At 35.5% G+C, this 20,758-nt stretch overlaps 2 protein-coding genes across 2 annotated transcripts in view; one reads left to right on the forward strand and one right to left on the reverse strand.

The window, feature by feature from the left end:
- On the forward strand, positions 6,638-10,124 carry LOC105158601 (actin-related protein 2/3 complex subunit 2B). Its single transcript, XM_020692841.1, has 9 exons — positions 6,638-6,892; positions 7,814-8,021; positions 8,161-8,327; positions 8,705-8,782; positions 8,892-9,024; positions 9,111-9,202; positions 9,277-9,333; positions 9,482-9,536; positions 9,693-10,124. The coding sequence occupies exons 1-9, from the start codon at positions 6,767-6,769 to the stop codon at positions 9,878-9,880; spliced, it is 1,104 nt and encodes a 367-aa protein (XP_020548500.1). The 5' UTR covers positions 6,638-6,766; the 3' UTR covers positions 9,881-10,124.
- The window catches only part of LOC105158602 (eukaryotic translation initiation factor), a 6,703-nt gene continuing 2,038 nt past the window's right edge, over positions 16,094-20,758 (reverse strand). The window contains exons 2-5 of the mRNA XM_011075402.2: positions 17,760-17,928; positions 17,485-17,610; positions 16,560-16,625; positions 16,094-16,479 (exon numbers count right to left, since the gene is read on the reverse strand). Coding sequence (XP_011073704.1) covers positions 16,432-16,479; positions 16,560-16,625; positions 17,485-17,610; positions 17,760-17,928 — 409 coding nt within the window. The 3' untranslated portion in view covers positions 16,094-16,431. The remainder of the gene's footprint in view (positions 16,480-16,559; positions 16,626-17,484; positions 17,611-17,759; positions 17,929-20,758) is intronic.

Raw genomic sequence — 20,758 nt, forward strand, 5'->3', positions numbered from 1 at the left:
GTTATTTTAAATTTTTAATCTATTTTGATTATTATCGAAAATGATATTTTCCTACACATACAATATATTTTCTTCATAACCAAAATTTGTTATTTTATGAGGATTACTTTCATAAAAATTATGACATTCTATTAAAGATGTACATTACTTATTTTATAAAATTAAGTCCAACTCTGTAGAAAAATATAGAATATAAAAAATTAGTTAAATATATTGTTTGTTATAATTTATCTTCTATCAAAATTTATACTAAAGTTTACATAAATTTAAAATGATCTTACTTTGTAAGAAATAAAGTAAAATACAAAAATGAATAGAAACTTGCTTTTAATAAGTTATAAGAAAGACAGCTGAAAAAAAAAAGAAAAAGAAAATAAAGAAAGATTTTAAGATTTTTTATTTGGTTTGGAAATTTTTAGTGTTAATAAATAAAACATAATCATACAAAAAAACTCACGTAAATACATAGGGAATTAATATAAAATAAAACTTAAAGTTATTTAAGATAAACTTCAATTCAGTTAGTATTTTAATCTTGAAGATAATACTTTGAATAAATACAAAATAAATATTTAATATATTTAAAACATATGATATTCCTAAAAAAAATAAGAACTTTTTTTGTCAATTAAAAAATTCAATTATAACATAAAAGATAAAATTTCAGAAATTATTCATGAATAAGATCAGGACACATGCCCTATAGTGTCAACCTGAAGATCAAGAAACCGGTGGCTTGTTGTTACTAATAAACATTGTCACACTCACAGGCTCATATTCAAGGTTTAGTTCCATTTGATCTGGTGAGTAGTACAGTTTCATATTTCCTTCTCCCACATAGAATTTGAGTTTGAAGTGTTATGGAGTTCAAATATACGGGAGGTATGTTTTCTTCAAGACAAACAGTGAATTATGCTATTCGGTTAAATTCACAATTAACATTGGACTGATAATTGTACAATATAATTCGAGTTGTAAGTTTAGTTTTCTCGTCATAAATAACGTTTCTAACTATTATATATTATTTGTTCCAACGTGGTTTTGATTGCTTGTGATTTCTAAATCCGATTGTTATATTTCAAAATATTGCTTTATTACACGAAACTGAATTTTTTATGGATAAATAAAAAAAACCATTTCTTTCTAAAAATGGTCCCAAGTTGAAAAACAAATCAATTTTCTTTCCGGTAAAAAATACTTACATATCACATGCTAGACACATGCGCTACACCGTCAAATTCTAGACATAAAAATGGATGAAGACCAAAAATACTAATTTTTGTAAGTTACATAACTAAAAGTGCTAATCCTGCAACTAATGGGATTAAAAGTGAAATGAGCCTAACTTATGGGACCAAAAATATTAATTTTTCGATCTAATATAGCATAATCTATGTTTTTTTTTTGTTAAAAAAAATTGATATACATGATGTGTGTGTGTGTGTGTATATATATACTAAAAGAATAATTACATTGTTCTTCTTTGAAGCTTGGTATGATTACACAAATCATTTGTAGTTTGAAAAATTATATCTAGTACTATTTGATGTATATAAAAATAAGTTGGCCCAAGCGGCCTAAAAAAGATGAAAACAGAAGACCCATGAACCCTCGTGAGGCTTGGGACATCCCATGCCCACAACGCTCTTAGGAGGCCAAGGATGGTCCAACCTACAGTCTAATTAGGCAGACTTAGACTACCTAAGTAGCCCAAAAGAAAGAAAGGAGACCCAAGATATCTTCCAACTCGGACCATGGTTAAAACCCGACAAAACATTCACTGAAAAGGCTTACACACGTGGCATCCCACATTCCACTATGACATCCAGTTGGCCTAGGTGCCAGCATTAGGAGTCCCACATGAGCAAGGAAGGACTCCTCACAAGCAAAGGGAAGGACTCCTAGTAAAGCACTTCTAGTTACAAATAAGGATGATTTATCCCTTATCCCAACCAACTTCGCAAAATTCTCGGGAGTGGGATGCATCCCTTGCAGACGTGAGGATTCCCTCTATAAATATAGGTTTAATATTCCATACGGGGAACACCTCTCTCAAGCCCCTCTCATCTTTCTCACTCTCTAAACTATCACTTTAACTCTGTTTAAGCATATTATTATATGTTCTTGCTCTTTTTGTCAATTTTATTCACCATATCTCGATTTTTAATTATATTTATTTATTTTTGACTTTATTCAATCTCAAATTCGACACTAACTCGGGCATCGAAGTGCTAATGCCTTTTTTTGCAGGTCTCCCCTTTAGGATCCGCATACACTTTGGCCCAAGCTTTGAACAATAGTGCATATTCATTGGACTCGTGCATTTTTTGAACGCATCACTATTAATATTTATTTTTGTCTATTAAATAGATCCTTTCTTTAGTCAAAATTTATGAAATTTGATGATATTAGCAAAAAAAATTGAGTAATAGTTTATATTTACCCTCGACTGACTTATTACTTACCTATAGCAAGTGAAGCAAATTTTTTTTAACCAAACGACTTCATACATCTTCACACGTTAATGTGGGTGGGTGGGTGGAGGAGGGGATATATCTTTGTACTTATAAGAATTTTTTGTTAGAAAAAACTTATTTAACTTGCAATAAGTAAGTAATCAATCAGTCTAGTACATAATTTTTTTTTAAAATAAGGGTAAATACATCCACCATCCTTGAACTGTCACCCAAGTTGTAAAGTGACCCATAAACTATGAAAAGTAACTTAAAAGGCCCCTCATGTTAACAGTCAAACTTAAAAAAACTAAATGACGTTACTTTTAATAGACAATTATGGAGTTAATTATTTTTTTATTATAAAAAAAAAATTATTTATTATAATTTTATTTAAAATAATAACACAAACATGACGAGTCGCGATTTGAAATCGCGACTCGTCATTAAATTAATGGGAAAAAATGCAAAATTCCCCATGTCGGGAAACAAAACCCCGACTGCAAAAACCCCGCGCGGCCAGCCCTTAACTTTTTTTAAATTTTTTTTAGTTTTTTTTAAAAAAAAATTTCCACCACCCTCATCCACCATTATAAATTGGACGGATGAAGGGTGGTGGAAATTCACTTCATCCACCAGCATAAAATTTGTTTACGGATAGACGATCAGATTTTTTTCCTCCACCCTCCTTCAATTTTTTTTTTCACACAAATGGATAGACGATCAGTTTACGGTCCTCGTGATAGTACTGTATTATCTCAACAAGCCCAACATAGGTCTGACGATATTCCAGAAGCTGACCTAGACGCCGTACTAATTTCACGGCGTGCAGATGGTAACTTTTGGAGCTACTTTAACCAAAATAATATGTCCGAGCGTGTACAAGAAATCCTACACCAAATAGGATTTTATGGAGTTTACAGGTGCGGACGCCTTCAATTAAATCAACACCTCATCACTGCATTAGTGGAGAGGTGCAATTGCTACAGGTAAAATTGACCACCCTCCTTCAATTTTTTTTTTCACACAAATGGATAGACGATCAGTTTACGGTCCTCGTGATAGTACTGTATTATCTCAACAAGCCCAACATAGGTCTGACGATATTCCAGAAGGTGACCTAGACGCCGTACTGATTTCACGGCGTGCGGATGGTAACTTTTGGAGCTACTTTAACCAAAATAATATGTCCGAGCGTGTACAAGAAATCCTACACCAAATAGGATTTTACGGAGTTTACAGGTGCGGACGCCTTCAATTAAATCAACACCTCATCACTGCATTAGTGGAGAGATGGCGATCGGAGACGCACACTTTTCATTTGCGTGTAGGGGAAGCCACAATTACCATACAAGATGTACAAATAAATTGGGCACTCCCAATAGACGGCGAGCCGGTGACTGGAATTGATTTCGACCGCACAACACAACAATGGCAAGAATATTGCCTTACTTACATAGGCTTTAGCCCGGATGCAAATGTGTTGAAGGGCTCGAGATTACAGACATCGGCAATTACATCTCATTTGGCGGCGGTCGAAATCACTTATAATACTCCCCAGACTGTCGTCGTCCAGTACGCACGTGCTGTTGCATTACTTTTATTTGGGGGATTGATGTGCCCAGATTCCTCAGGTAACTATGTCTCATTACTATATCTTTCAATTAAATCAACACCTCATCACTGCATTAGTGGAGAGGTGGCGATCGGAGACGCACACTTTTCATTTTCATTTTTGTGGAGGTCATCCGTTCCGTTGATATTCTACGCAATAGTTGAAATGCATCGTCCTGAACGAGTTGTTCGCCAATTCGGGATGAGGCAGAATATACCAGAATCGACGGATATCCGTGATATGAGCCTCCATCAGATTTCCCGTAAAAATCACACGGGCGCAGATTGGTCTCTGCAACATATACAATACATCACTAGATGGCAAAGACGATATGACACGGTTGTACATAGGCCACTCATTTCTAATAGAAGGGAAACAGAACGAGGTTATTGGGAGTGGTACTACAACATAACAAGAAATTTCGTGTCGTCATCTACTGATAGACGTGTGGAAAGCGGGTACCAACCTGGAGAAGCACCTATGTTGCAAGTTGTGGTACGTTATTATATAATATTACATGTTTTATTTTATATATATTTTTAACAACACAAGGCTAATTATTTTTCTACACTTTTCAGGCAAATGAGGTGAATGCCCTTGAAACTTTATGTCGATCTAGACCACCAAATATCGAAGGATATAGTCAATTGGTGGATAGATTTGAACATGGGTTACATATTATCAAGGAGGCTATAACCCAACAGCCACAAAAAATTGCTTCTCCATCCGATGATGCTCCCACAACATCCCACAGGCAAAGAAAAAGTTCTAGCCGAATGTCAACTGGTTCAGTTGAACGTCATGATATTGGGGTGGATATAGTTGGTCCTTCTACAGTATATCCACCTCAAGATTATTACGTACCCCAACCGCCTCAAGATTATTATATGCCTCAACCATCTCAAGGTGATTGGTTTCAATCGACTCCATATATGTCAAATCAAACACAAGATTTTTCTCTTGACCTTGGTCTTGGTTTTAATCAACCATATACACAAGGATATAATATTTCACCAATTCCATTTCCATCATTTGGTGCATATCGTGACAATGTGGAGTCAAGTTCTGAAACATCAAGTCGGTTTGTTGGTGAAGAAAATGAGGCGCAAAATGAGCCAGTTCAAAATGTGGGCGAGGAAATTAGAAGATCTCGACGTCAACGCCACAGACGACATTGTGGAACGGGTGGACATTTTTTATATTTGTAATTGTATACATTTAATGTAATTTTTTACAATTGTACAAAATAAATAACTATTACATTTGTACCCTTAATTGTAATTTTTTAAGTTAATGCAATGTTAATTTTATTAATTTTGGATTTTAGTATATTGTTAAAATTAATTATATATAAATTAAATTATATAATAATAATTTAAACGAAAAAAAAAAAGCAGAATTCCCAAGTCGGGATTCAAAATCCCGACTTGAAGTCGGGGTTTTGTTTCCCGACTTGGGGAATTTTGCATTTTTTGGCATTAATTTAATGACGAGTCGCAATTTCAAATCGCGACTCATCATGTTTATGTTATTATTTTAAAAAAATTATAATAAAAAAATAATTAACTCTGTTTTTTCTGAACTTTGACGTCACCATGTAAGTGGATGGGGCTATGTGTACGAGTGAGTAGTTCACCAGCCATCATAATTTCCTACCAAATGTTATTGTATGAATGAAAATATTAATAATAACAAATATATATATATATATATAAATTTTTAATTTTACCCCTCATTTAACATCTAGGTATAATATTTTTGTACTTATATGAAAAAAATAATAATATTAACCTCACTCCTAATATTATTGCATTTATCTCTTTATAAGTACAAAATATATATGAGAATGTTAAATGAGGAGCACAATAACAAATTTATGTAATTTTTTTATTAACGTCAACATTTATTCTTCAAACCCTAATGAAAAATTATATACACGGAGGAGGTGTAAGTGTAGCTTTAAAAGTTCAGAGAATGGGGTGTAATTACCCCTTTATAATAACAAACTTTGTTTATTTTCTTTCGCTAATTTTGTAATATAAAGTGTTTCAAATTTTTAAATTCCCATTTCGAGCTATATATATATATTGTGATATTGTAACCGACTTCAAATCCATCGCATTTGAAGTCATTTCAAATCTTTTCTACAAATTATTCCAAATTTAGCATTGGTAATTAGCTTATTACTTATGTATCAATGTGTATCGAAAAACTCGGCACAAAACATCTATACAATCCAATGAGCATGATTACGACTAAATACAAATTCCTACCTGAATCAGAATTCGATTAAACTAAAACTAATCAGATATATTTATGATATGATCAATGTACGGCTTAAAGAAAGTAACTATCGTGATATAACTAGTTTAAAAATGTAACAAAAACTTCATGTTGCAGCGTAGATTCAAGTTTCTACGGTAATATTTGAAAAAAAAAACACACACACACATGACCAAGAAATACATATACCAAGAAAATGAATCAGTATACTTTTGTTTGAAGCATTTGATCAGTTCTGCTTTCATGTTAAAGAGAAAGTGAAGAGAGTGACTCTGTGGTTGGTATATTGCTTCTAAGGTTGTCAACAATAATTGCAGCACAAGGACTTGCATTTTACTCAACAGAGAGGGTTCATTCATATCCCTGTCAGTTTCTACTCAAAACACACACTACACATACTGATTAACACAGAGAGATGGCATGCTTTGAGAGGGCATCACCAGCATTGAGGGAAATTCTCTTCAAGATACACGGAGCTGAGAGGCCATTGGAGATAGATCATCATGTGCATGAGTTTGGGTCTGTCCACTTCCATGTTCAGGTACAACTTTAAGCTATCTGTATCTAAAAGTTTAAAATGTTAGAAATGAGAGATAATTTAACAGTTAATATCTTCAAACACGCCCGCTATTTGCAGGCTGAATGCTTTCTGCACGGCCAAGAATGTAGACGTCTTTATGAATGTGTTGGACCTTATATTCCAGATTAAATGTAATTTCCGTCCAATATCTATATTAGCATTTTAGTCTTTTATCTTTTTATAAATAGATCTTGTAACTTTTTCATTTTTTGCGATTTTGGTCCTTCGGTTGCTAGAGTTTGCAAATATTGTCCGAAAAAAAACATGTGCTGGTTAATTTGGGGCTTTTATCCCATTTGGTCAATTTAATGGACCAAAATCACGAAAAGTTAAAAGTCACAGGACCTATTTGCTATCCTAGAAAGATAAAGGACTAAAACGTCAAGATGCAAAAAATACAAGGACCATAAATTTGCTTTCATGCTGACAGAAATTGACCAATGGGAAAAAAAAGGCCCAAATTAAAATACAAGACACATGCTTTTTTTCCCGACAACATTTGCAAACTCCGACAACAAAGAACCAAAATCGAGAGAAATAAAAAAAGTAGGTGACTTATTTGCTACCCTAGGAAGATAAAGAGATAAAGTGCCTAAATGCAAAACATACAGGACGAAAACTGCATTTAAGCCTTATATTCCTCGCAAAGCTTATGTTTCGGCTCTCAACATGTCGTCTGCAAGATAGGCATATTATCAGACAATGTCACACGAGCTAGGAATCAACGAAAACATCTTAACAAATAAAAGATCTGAGTTTGAGATATCATTTCATGATCCAAGTTACGCATACAGTTCTAGCATGCTTCTTTTTACCATTTTCTCATAAGTTAAGCGTTGAAATTTCAAAGATTTTCCAACTTTTACGTTGCATGTCCGACAGAGTTCAGCGTCGGATCAACCCTACACGTACTTATCAATATCAACACCTCTACTATCCCAAGGACACCCGATCTCATCAGAACTTCCACAACACACGCTAGAGATGGTTAGAGGAATTTGCCCTGATGTCGTGGAAATTGTCGAGCCTTCAAGAGAAGGGTATCAACTAACTTTGAAGATCAACCATGCAAGAATTCCACACAGTAAAGGTTAGTAAATTTTTATACCTAAAATAGTTCAACAATGTATTCAAATTCTTTAACAAACGAGGTGATATCTTTGTCGAACAGCAGAATAATTGATAGCTATCATATGATGATTTAGTGTTATTTGCATGTAATTATCCAGCCTCCACAAAGATGATTACAGACATATCCTCAGTTCAAGCAGTAATACTGAGCTCCCAGCTGAAAGAAATTCTAAGGAATGTTGATTCATACGAAATATCTTGTGGGTTATATAAACCAATCAAACTCATATACCATCCACGGGAACCATTCTTTGTCATCAAACAGGTACATTTATGTCAGCAAACATGTGTACTTACTATGAATGATCATCTCATCTAAACGTTTAAACTATTGGAGACAAGAATCATTTAATATTTAATATGCCTAGCACGTCGGTCACGCACAGCCGTTATACTTTTTTTGTCAAGCCTTGCACGTCAAACTTGTTAGGGCTGACTCTAATATCATGTTAAATTACCACCTCAGTACATCAGGACCAGAAACATAAATCATAGATCATTCGAATTTAAGGCAATACGGGTGAAACAATTAATCTGAAACTAGATTAAGGCCTATCTAAATCCAAGTAATATCAAAAACTCCACAGATTCAGGGGAGAATTCTTTCAGTTGCTCACCTAAAGTGGATTAACATCTTGACAGCCAGCAAAAATCACGGCAGTATTTCCAATGCGCTTCAAGGAAAAGGAAGATGTGATTATCGCTACAGCCTTTTTTCAGGTAACTCTAGATATACAAAGGGAAAGATTGAAAAGAAAAAAACAGAAAAACAGTTTTAGTGATAAGTGTCTTGTACCTCTGACTTTGGAGTATAAAAAATATATTCCAGGAACTCATGGATGTCGGAAGCTCAGGAGCATGCACCAAGGCTCCTCATTGCATATGGTCCCCTATTCCGCCTCCAGAATTAAGAGGAGAGCCCATTCAAGACCTTAGCACCAACTGTGGATTCGTCTCCTTTGGTACTAGTTAAACAAGATTTTTACATGATTTCATTCTTTTCAATGTCGAAGTTCCCCTCCACCTCATTCAATAACCATGTTTCCAGATATTACTTCCCGTCATGTGGAAGGCAAGAAACTAGACAAGACGGTGTGGAACTTACTGAACTTCTACGCATTTGTGAAGTACCATGTGAAGGTAGAGGGCACCTTCATAAGCTTTACATTACTAAAATTAGTTGCACGTTTGGAGCTGAACTAAGTCTTAAACAGAGTACGAGGGGTTTTATACAGAGAAGGATGAGAATGCGTCTTGAACGGTTGGTTCAGGTAATCAAGCTAACATCTCAAACTGAAGTATACTAATCGAAACATGGAATAGTTTATATTTCAAGTTGTAAATCTCAGAGTTCTGATATTTGAGATTCAGTTTTGTAAGATATAGCCCTCTAATGTGGTAACCCTGCTTGTGTTACAGCCCTTACAGACAGCAGAACCAGAAGAAGATCAACCGGTTAAAAAGAAAGCTAAAGGTACGTAAGGTATTATATAAAATAAATCACTGATATCGGCAACCACCGTTAATGCTACAGACTCTTCCAGCATTTTTTCCCCCTTTTCCCTGTTTTTCTCTTCTCCTTCCATCAGCTGGCTTTTCCTGAATGTTCGGGCTAAAATTTCTGGTCCAGGATGTCGACAAGTGAGAAAGTGGATAAGTGCCTCAAAGTCAAAAATCCTTAAAAGGAAGTATGACTTCACCAATAAAATTAAGAGGATTCGTTCCAGAATCAAAATACATGGCTTCGGCCGTTTTCGGAGACGGTGGCTGACAATGCCCAAGTTTTCTCCAGTGACAAGGTACATAAAGCTGGAGTAATCTTTTGTCCCTCAAGTAATATCAACAAGCAGCATATGATGTCTTGCAATCATCATACTCTATAAAGTGACAAGGTATACAAACTTAGACTGTAACTGTTTCTCCTATAATGCATGCAAGAAGCATTCAATGATTGCATCGGAGCGCTTCTCTTTTTCCAGTACTGTCGCGCTTTCGCCCTCTACCGAAATCTTTTGTTGTGCATATTACCTTTGCAAAGACACTTTAAATACACGGCTATTTCACAAGCATGAACATATCTATAAATGATTCCAGTTTGATGCCAGGTCACCCTGGCAACAGGCTCATTAACAGCATCACTACAACAATATAATTGAAAACTGTTAATTCTAGGAACAAATAACTCAGGTGTCGTAGTACATCAAAGTCAATGATGCAAGACTCAGGACCAGAAAGCTTTTTTGGTCCCAGCACACACACCAAACTTAAAAATGAAACTATGACAACATACATGATTGAGATTAATGTCTTTACAAGGACTGCTCCAAGAAGTTATTGCAACATCAAAGTCCTAACTCCAAATTACTTGAGAAAAATAATATTCAGCAACTATGATTTCGTTCAAATTGGCTACGCATTACTGGAAGGGTGAGTTCTGAAACATCAATTGCAAGCCAATTATCCAAGATTTACGACAAAAGTCAACTAATGTGTTTGAAAAAATAATACAACTGTTCTAAGATCTACAGATTGCTGATCTTAACTCGACATCTCATAACCGGAATTTCAGAGTACAAGAGGCTCAAAGAAATAATAAAAAACACATTCACACAAGACTTTGTAATCGATTAATTTCTGAAACAATAAGTTCATTTCTTCCTATGTTTGCATAGATTCCAATATATTGACTCCAGTGCACAACTTCTTGACTCCAGACTTTAAGTAACACTTAATTGGTGTACTCTAACCCGAGCTCTTAATATGACATTACATTCTTCAGCCCAAAAAACAGTAGATGTACTGGCTCGTATGTTGTAGTGTGGAGCACCCCAACATTACATTCAAGCCCCGTGACCGTGATTATTCTTACAGGCTTCCTAATATAAGTAGATGACAGGTGCCATATTAAGTAATTCACTCGAAACTATCTTAGTGGAAAACCAATTTCAAGCAGTAGGAAAATTCTCCAAACCACATAAGTGCACTTACCTTCTGTTCATATTTTTCTGTTTCTATACAAGTATACAGTCCAACTAAACTGAACTAACATCATATGGTCTGGTTTATGACCAGTAGGTCAGTTACTCTGGACCAATAATATGATAGGGTTGTTTGGCAGTAGGTTGAAAGGGTTGGAAGTCATTTTGTATAGATAAAAGTTTTTTGTGTATGATGAGTTATATTCAAGAGAGGTAGGCTTAGTAAAACATCCAAAGAAGGAGAACCTATTCATCTAGACCGCTTTCGACTACTGACAATCCTCCATCCCAGTATTCTAGTCTTTACATAATAAACAAAAGCCCATATCCACTTCTCAAACATAATACTAGGACTAGGAGGTAATGCTTCTCATATGTTTACTTCAATACATATGTAGAGCATCTTTGTCGTAATATTACCCAATCATGTAACTTAGAAGAGTTATCTGGTGGTTTAGGTTCCAGGGAAGAGTTGTCGGTGATTGGAGAAAGCCTAGTCTTAGACGGTGTGGAGAGTTCCATTTTCTTTTACTTTGTTTTGTTCCGCAATTTGAGGCTTCCCCTGACTTTGACCCTTTGATTGGTCAAGAATTATAGAGATACACCCAAAATCCAATGTTTATTACTAGACCAAGACAGTGTCTTTCCAAAATTGGTGAGGGGGTGGCGAAACAGGCGGGGGGGAGACGGAGTTGGAGAGGCGCAGCCGGGGAGGTGGAGGTGGAGGTGGAGGTGGAGGTGGAGGCGGAGAGGTTCGGTCGTGCATAACACCACTCAATTGAAGGGGGTAATTTGCCTATTTTTCATATCATAGGTTGGTAGTTAGCAATTTACCCATTAATAATATAATATGTATATTAAATTTGTAATATATGATTGATTTAAATTTGAACAAATTACATATTATATAAAAAAGGTTAATTACACTTAAACCCTTTCTGAAAATGTGGAATTATACTTTTTCCAAAAAAAAATTGAAATTTCACTTACACCCTTCTAAAAGTCAGCTAAATGCATAAAACTCCCATTTGTTTAAAAACGACTGTTAAAAACCCCCCCTTTTATTTTAAAAATAGGCAACAAACCCCTCTCTGTGTTCTTAAACGTAGCTCAATTGTCCCTCTCTGTTAAATCTATTTAACAACAATAACTTTTTATAAAATGATTGTTATATGCTTACTCAATATATAATATTTCTTATTTTAATAATAGATGGATCTTCTTTGATTGAATAATGATAATTAGATCTTATTAATTAATCTCAACAGTTAAACTTTAAGAAAATGAAAGGCTATTTGTAATCAATTAATTTAAGTGCTTAGTGTTTTTTACTTTTTTTTTAAAAAAAATGTCTTGCATTTGCAACTCATACTTTGCATTTACAATTTATACTTTTGAACTAATTAGGAAGTATCACATGCAACACATGTATAAAAATATATTTTTAAATGTGAATATAGAATTTATTAGTTACTAAAGATATTAAAAACTCATAGTTCTATTTATATTTCTATTATTGAATCTTTAATTTTATCTATTAAATGATGAGGAAACCATTTAATTTGTTATTTGTAACTGTTGTGCATAAAAATAGGTTGGCTCAAAGAGGTTCAAACGGCCCAAAAAAGAAGAAAGAAAATAGAGGCTCAGGACATCCATCGACACGTAAGCTCAAGGCCCCTGCCTCGGACCATGATCAAAACCCAACGAACCATTTGGTCCAAAAAGCCCACACACGTGGCACCCACTCTCCCACGTGACAGCTCATCAACCTAGGTGTCAGCAGCCAACTTGGACACAGCACTAGGAGGACCTCTTTGGCGGCTGGAACACCTTACAGACAAGGGGTCTTCCTAAACTAAAGAAGGCTCCTACTAAAGCACTCCTAGCTACAAATAAGGACAACTTATTCCTTATCCTAACCATCCCAACCAACTTCTGCAAAATTCTCAGGAGTAGAATACACCCTCAGCAGACGGGGGCACTCCTCTCTATAAATACAGGTTTACTTCATACAGGGGACACCCTTCTCACTCTCTGGACGACACCCCTCTGACGCCTCTCTTACCCTCTAAACATTCTTTGAGCACTTTACAAGCACGTTAGCACATGTTCTTATATTTTTCATCAACTCTATTCACCATTTCACGATTTTCAATCACATTTATTTATTTTTTGACTTCATTCAATTTCAAATCCAATACTAGCTTGGGCGCCGGAGTGCTAATGCCTTTTTTGCAGGTTCCTACTTCAGGATTTGCATTCGTTTTGGTCCAAATCTTGAATAATTGTCCAGATTCATTGGACCTGTATGTTTTTTAACGCATCATTAGCGTCGTCTGTGGGAACATAAATCTAATACGTGAGAACAATGGAAAGAGTACACACCTCCTCCGAGGACTCCCCAGAAGGATGATCCCCCTCACACTAGAGGACCTCTCACGCATGAATACTACCTCTTTTTAAGGCTCAACTTCAGCGACCCCATCATTATCATCATTTAATTATAATATTCCTACTAATTCAATTTTTAATATGCAGGACGTCCCCCTTGAGGACCAGGAGGGCATCTTTCTCTGAAAATAATCCCTACCCCAAAGGCAGGCATCCTTCTCAAAAAATAAGCACTACGCCCAAGCAGACATGCTCCTCAAAGATAGGCCCTAGGGGGGGTATTCTTCTCATAAGATAAGCCCTGCACCCCAGCAAACATCCTCCTTAGAAAATCATGGCCCCAGGTGGGTACCCTCCCTAAAAAAATAAGCCTTGCCCCTGAGCAAGCATCCCTCTCAATGAATAAATCTTCACATATAAGCTTCCCACATAGAGTATCTTTAATATTTTAATTTAATAATCTTGGAGGTTAATTTTACAACCTAAGATGTGCTAACATGTGCCTTCTTATAGGAATTTTACGAGGGAGGCATCCTTTTCAAACCTCTTGTAAAAAGCCATGTCTTCTACATAGGAACAGAGGCTCTTCTCCATGGAGGCACCCCAGCCCTCCTTTGGGTAGGTACTTACGTCTTTCTTTCGGGGACTTGTAAGTTCTATCTGTGCAGGCACCTAAGCCCTCCTCCGCAAAGGCATCTAAGCCCTGCTTCAGACGGACACCTTATTTTTCCTCCTGTAAGGTTTTCAAGGAGGCCCTGCTCAAATAACCCTCCTCTGAGGAGGAACAATAATTTTGCTTCGTGCTAGACCTATTCGTAATATGTGCATGTCTTTGTTATATAACATTCTCTTGTAAAAAAATAAAGTCCTACATCGTAGTAGGCACAAAAGGCGCCCGTTAAGCCCTCCTCCATGGAGGCACCTTCATGAAAAGACTTGCTCCTTACAGGCACAAAGTAAGTTCCTTTTTTTTTTTTTTTAAGGATGCTTATGCTACTAACATTCTTTGCAGGAATTGGAAAAAAAAAAAAAAAGGAATACAAAAAGGCTCTTTCTTCGGACCTCACCTCTAAAGACGTCTATTCCAACAAGTGTCAAAATCCCCACTTATTAAAGTGGGGAGGTACTGATATGCATAAAAATAGGCTAGCCCAAATGGACCAAAAAAGAAGAAAAAAATGGAAGGCCCAGGACATCCCCGCCTCGAAAGCCTAGGGTATCCCCCGACTCGGACCATGATCAAAGCTTGGCAAACCATTCCGTCCAAAAGGCCCACACACATGGCAGCCTATTCTCGCACGTAGAGCTCATTAACCCAGGTGTCAACAACTAACTTGGACCACATCAACCCTAGAAAGACCTCCCTAGTAACTGGGACACCATGCAGGCGAGGGGTCTCCGTAGACTGAAGAAGGCTCCTATTAAAGCACCCCTAGCTACAGATAAGGATGACTTATCCCTTATCCTAACCAACTTCCGCAAGATTCTCGAGCGTGCGACCCCCAGCAGATGGGGGCACTCCCTCTATAAATATAGATTTAATCCTCCATAGGACGGACACCCTTCTCACTCTCTGGACAACACCCCTCTGACACTTCTCTTACTTTCTAAATATTCTTTGAGCACTCTACAAGTACGTTATCACATGTTCTTATGCTTTTCATTGACTTTATCCACCATTTCACGATTTTCAATCACATTTATTTATCTTTTGATTTTATTCAATCTCAAATTTGATACTAAATTGAGCGTCAAAATACTAATGCCTTTTTTGCAGGTTCCCCCTCATGATTTGCATTCGTTTTGGACTAAGTTTTGAACGATTGTCCAAAATTCATTGAACCCATGTGTTTTTTGAACACATCAATAACCCACTTCTAAATTTAATTGATAATATTAAATAAAAAAGTTATTCCTTAAAATTGATATTATTATGTTTCATGATTTTGTATTAGAACATATTATTATAACAAAAGTAAAATATAATATATAAAAGATCCAATATTAAAAATACTTTTTTTTGCTTCGATAGAATTCGATTCTTATAACTAATTCTTATGTTGATATAATTATATTTCTACCCTGTAACCTATGGCTTGTTTATAGAAATCACCCATGTCGCTTTGATAATTACACATACACCACCAAAAATGTCAAAATTATTTACAATCGTTGCTTTTTAAAAAATTACACATACCAAGTCCAAATTCAATTGCCACCACTATTTGTAATCAATTAATTTAAGTGCTTAGTTTTTCTTTTTTTTTTTTTCTGAAAATAAGTGTCTTTCATTTGCAACTCATATCTTGCATTTTACAATTTATACTTTAGAAGTAATTAAATTAAGCTCACTTAAACTAAAAACCGAACCAACTTTTACAACCGCAGAGCTGACATATTTTACTTTTACCCAAAATACTCCAACTTCAACTTATTTTAAGATTTTTTTTGTTGTTGTCAAGCGATCCCAACTTTCTTACAAACTCTTTTACAGCTTATTCCAACCTCGAATGCAGATAATACTACAAACACCTCCCTGATTCGAAAGCTCCAAGTGCTTCTACATGAACTGTCGCAAACACTTGCTAGATCTTCGTCGAAGTATCAGAATTCCTAAACAAATCAAGATTTGACAATAATGCAAAACAAACCAACAGAATTGGCATTGAATTTAAATTAGGAAAGCAATGGAAAAGTATGAAGTTGGCTTTGTAGTACAGCAGGAGAAAAGTTCTCAAACACAGTACAGGAGATGAGAAGCTATGTAGTAGTATGAGAATCAAAAAATCTTTTTAAAATTGAGAAGAGTAAATGACCTATAAGCACCTTAAACAAACCAAACTACAGAACTCAGTTAAAAAATATGACAGCAACCATGGATACATGCGACAGACATACTAGTGACTAGCTTGTAAGAAAAAAGAGCATGCTGCGTAGTTTGCTTTCCAGTTTATCAAGTTCAGGAACTGACATGCTCAGCAATGTACTCTAGGATCCTCACACATTGTATCGACTTTTCGCCGATCTTTCCCTTCTGGAATCATCCTGTAACAATCCAGGAAGACAATAATATAAGAAGGCAAAGAAGAGCCTAAGACATTAGGAATAGCAAAAGAAAAGCGTACATGGAAGCTGTAAGAGATCTTATCAGTGACATCAATGATCTCCTTCCACTTCCTCCCAATGCCCATCTGCATTCCAAACATTGGATTAAATTAATTAATTTCAAAAAGGCTCATTATCACGTAAGCTCTGACTGCTAAAAATATAGTAAAAACAAATAGAAATCCAGGAGCCTAAGACTTCTTTGCATGGGAGTGGAGGCGAAAGGTGGTGTTGCTATTTCCTTTTGATGGAGTCATCTGCAACAGCCAAAATTTTGAACCTTAATCTTCAATGTCTCACATCGAGCAAAAAGTGGCTGTTGTTTAACGGTCTTTTAACACTAGCATTTTTCAGACAACATGGTTTCTTCTCCTCCGAAGCAGTTAATGTATATGGTTACTTTTGATAGATAGTTGTGCCTTTTCTTGAACTGAACCCTTTGATCAAATCCCAGATCCTTTCCTCAAACTTTTGACATTAGATCCTAAGTCCTTTCATCAAAATAGCATATATCTGGAGAACATTGTTATTTAACACAAAGCGATGTTAGATGAAATTTGGGACATCCTACTGCAATGAAATACAGTTGCTCTCTGTTCTCTAACTGACATATGCAGACCACCTCTACATATTAATGTTTAAATGAGCTAAGCTTAGTTATTTTTCTCATCAGGTCTTCTGCTGCATTTTACTAGGAACTAAAATAGATGCAGAGAAGAAAGATGCTTTCACGTTTAAATTTAATATTTTCGACAGGGTTTCATTTCAAATAATTGATAGGACAAGATAAGCCAGAATATGTCAAGAGCAAATAGCTCCAAACAACATTGAGAACTGAACGGTTGGCAATATTAACAATTGAGCTGATGGCATTATGTTCAACCCAGGCATCATAAATCAAAACCAGGAAATGGTTAGATTTGTAGCCATTACATAAAAAAATACCTGAGCTGCTTCATTGGCTGCAGTCTTGGTCCATAATGAGAGTTTGTCTTGCCTTTGGCGCACGCTGGCCACCACTCCACAGATCTCATCGGCCTCGTCAAACTGCTCCCCAATTAGAGCCATTAACTAAACAATAAGAACATACCAGCCAACATTACTTAGCAACCAGGGAAAAAAGGAAAGTCCCATATATTCATCTATCAAAACATCCCATGTTTCATGGAGCAAAGCATCAGAGACTTAGTGGCCAAGAGTGAACGATAAGGTTTTCTTACAGTTTCAAGCCACATGGTGTCAAGATTAGCCTTTTTACTGCTAGTAACAGTCCACTTGCCCCCATTCGTGCACTCAGGGTCTTCCCATTTGGGCTCGACTCCAGCTCTGAATAAGTGAAAGTCAGCATTTGCTGGGAATTTGCTGGGTCTGAATATCTGGTCATATAAACTGCAACAGAAATGACCACTTCACTTCACATATACTACATTATTTATGATAAGTCGACATAGTTCTAATAAGAAACGTGCAATAAATTGTATCCTTTATTTGACTTGAAGTCTTAAAACCTACACAACCACACTGTAATTCAGGAATAAAGAGCTCTTTCACAGGATATTTACTTTGTTGCAACCTCATTTTCAATTACACTTTGAAACTTATATTGCTGGCTAATAGGATATATTCTTTGAAGATCATGTGAAACAGCCAACCCCATCACACTCCAGTACACCAGATTTCTTTAATATCTTAAAACTGGCTTTCCCGTGGAGAGGTCCTCTTCAACAAGACAAGCATGTAGGTTCATCAGTGTGCTTCACTTCACCACTTAGTTTCAGTTTTTCAAGAACCAGATGAAGCACATGGATTTGCACCTATTATAAAGGCAAAACATGAAATTGGCATGCAACAAAGGCTGAAAAACAAACCTAGCTACCAAACCGAGCTTCAAGATCTTTCATCATTCGGTACTTTTGACTACAGTTGCTCGATAAAAGTTCATTCGAGCCCTAACATAATCAAACATGCTCAAGCATAATTAAACTTAATAGGATATTCAAACCAAGCTTTAGCAATAACATTTTTGGTTCAACTTGACTAGGCTTCATTCTTGCGCAATTCTTCATGGCAACAACATTTTTGGTTCAACTTGACTAGGCTTCATTCTTGCGCAATTGTCCATGCACCTTACTACTCTCAGTCTTTGAAATCATACTTGCATCATCATGATTCTCAAGATACCCTACAGGCTTATGAAACTGAACTGGGGCATCTGGACCAGAGTTAAAAGAATCACACACCATACGACATATACAAACTTTTCATCATTTTTCCAGAAACGGTGAAGGTAATTATCCTAATATATGTCACACTTCTGCAGTAATCTGCCACTAGTCTTAGATTAATGAGCGATTTAATAGGTGGTAAAGGTTTAGTGCTTTACAATTCTGACATTAGGAGAAAATCTTAGGATGAACATAAATATTAAGTATGAGTTGAATGAGTTGCGAGAACAACACGGGACATGGAGATTTCATTAAAGACAATGTACAAAAGTACAACCAATTTCAAAAAATGACCAGTCTCACAAGACTTTGTCCCACTGTCACTTAGTCCCTTGAATATTCCAAACTTCCTATAACAAACCTAAACAAGAAACAATAACCAGAAAGATTTTAAGTCATCATATTTCAAGCCTTTGCTAACAAATAAAGATTAATGCAACCTTCACATAACAAAAGAAATGTCTTGTAGTTAGGACCACATATGTCGCACACCTAGAACTATATGAAGCCTGTGAACTCCTATTTTCAGCTAAATTTTCAATTGGACCTATTAATGTTTATTATATTTTTTCCAGGGAAAAAAAAAAAAGCAAACAAGAAAGGAAAAATGAAGCACTTTCTGCTAGAATGCATCTTTTCCAAGAACTTATATCAGGTGATCTTCTCATGAAAAAGTATGGGGTTGAGACCTCCCAACACCTTCAACAAATGAACTGAGTGCTGCCTAAGGCTTAAGTACTATACCTAACAGCTACTACAAGTGACGAGCTGGTTGTGCATGTCACGCAACTATGCTACCAAAACCTCAGTGATTAGTTGTGAGCCTAAAACATCAACATACTGTTTGGATTTGTGTTTTGAGTGTTTTGTTTTGTGTTTTGGAGATAGAGAGAGAAAAATAAAGATAAGTGTATGTTTGAATTTGTGTTTTGAGGTAATTTAAAATATTTTAAAATAAGTGGTGTATGTTTGATATTGGGATTTGGAGACAAAAATCACTGTTGTTCATTGTCAAATCATATCTCTTTTATATATATTTTTGTATTAAATATGTATATATAATATGTTATATGTTTAATGTTGTATTTTTTGAAGACAAAAATCACTGTTTATTGTCAAATCATGTCTATTTTACATTTTATATATAAGTGTGTATATATATATTATATATAGAAAGTTGAAAAACAAAAAAACACACACATAAGGTGTAAAAACATAAAAACAAATATTGGGTATATTTTATCTTGTCTCAAAACATGCGAAAACATGAATCCAAACATAGTACAAGTTTTTGGGAAATTGGTTGTGGTTTAACAAAGATGGAATTTGTATTTTAAGAATCCTAACTAATAATAAAAGTCACCAAAACCAATTTCATTCTTCCTCTTAGCCAAAGTTTGGATAAGCGACCTGCTCTGCTTCAACTACAATTAAGGCAATGCCCATCCAAACAGATGAGCAGATAGATTCCTAAGACCAAGTAAAAGAAAGAAATAATGATATCATACTTAATTTTGGAAGCAATAAACATTAAGTGGCATTATACTAATAGAGCAGAAGACATTGTACAATTACAAATACAAAGGTGTTCTTCTAACCTAAACATCTAAAGTTTTTTACCCGACTTTGAGATGTTTGGCAGTATTTAGCCTACGTTAATATGGGAATTAGAGTTCAGGAGATTGCAACATTCTTCAACAAAATAAAGTGAGACTTCGATTCTTTTTCAAGTGTTCAAACAGTCCTTTAATTTGACATGTAAATGGCATGATTACCATCACTAAGTAACTAAAAACATCACAAACACTCTTAATACTTATTTTATCTGTACAATCTAAGAGTTTATTTTGCACATAGGATCAAATCTTAAAAAGCATTTCTCTATGAGTTATGACTATAAAATCGCTAAAATACTCTTTCAACTGCAATACTGCATTGATGAGAGTGAAATCCAAATCTTTAAATCCCTTGTCCATGTTGGCTTATGCGTAGCC

This window comes from Sesamum indicum, linkage group LG3, assembly GCF_000512975.1.
Source record: "Sesamum indicum cultivar Zhongzhi No. 13 linkage group LG3, S_indicum_v1.0, whole genome shotgun sequence".
Lineage (NCBI taxonomy): Eukaryota > Viridiplantae > Streptophyta > Magnoliopsida > Lamiales > Pedaliaceae > Sesamum > Sesamum indicum.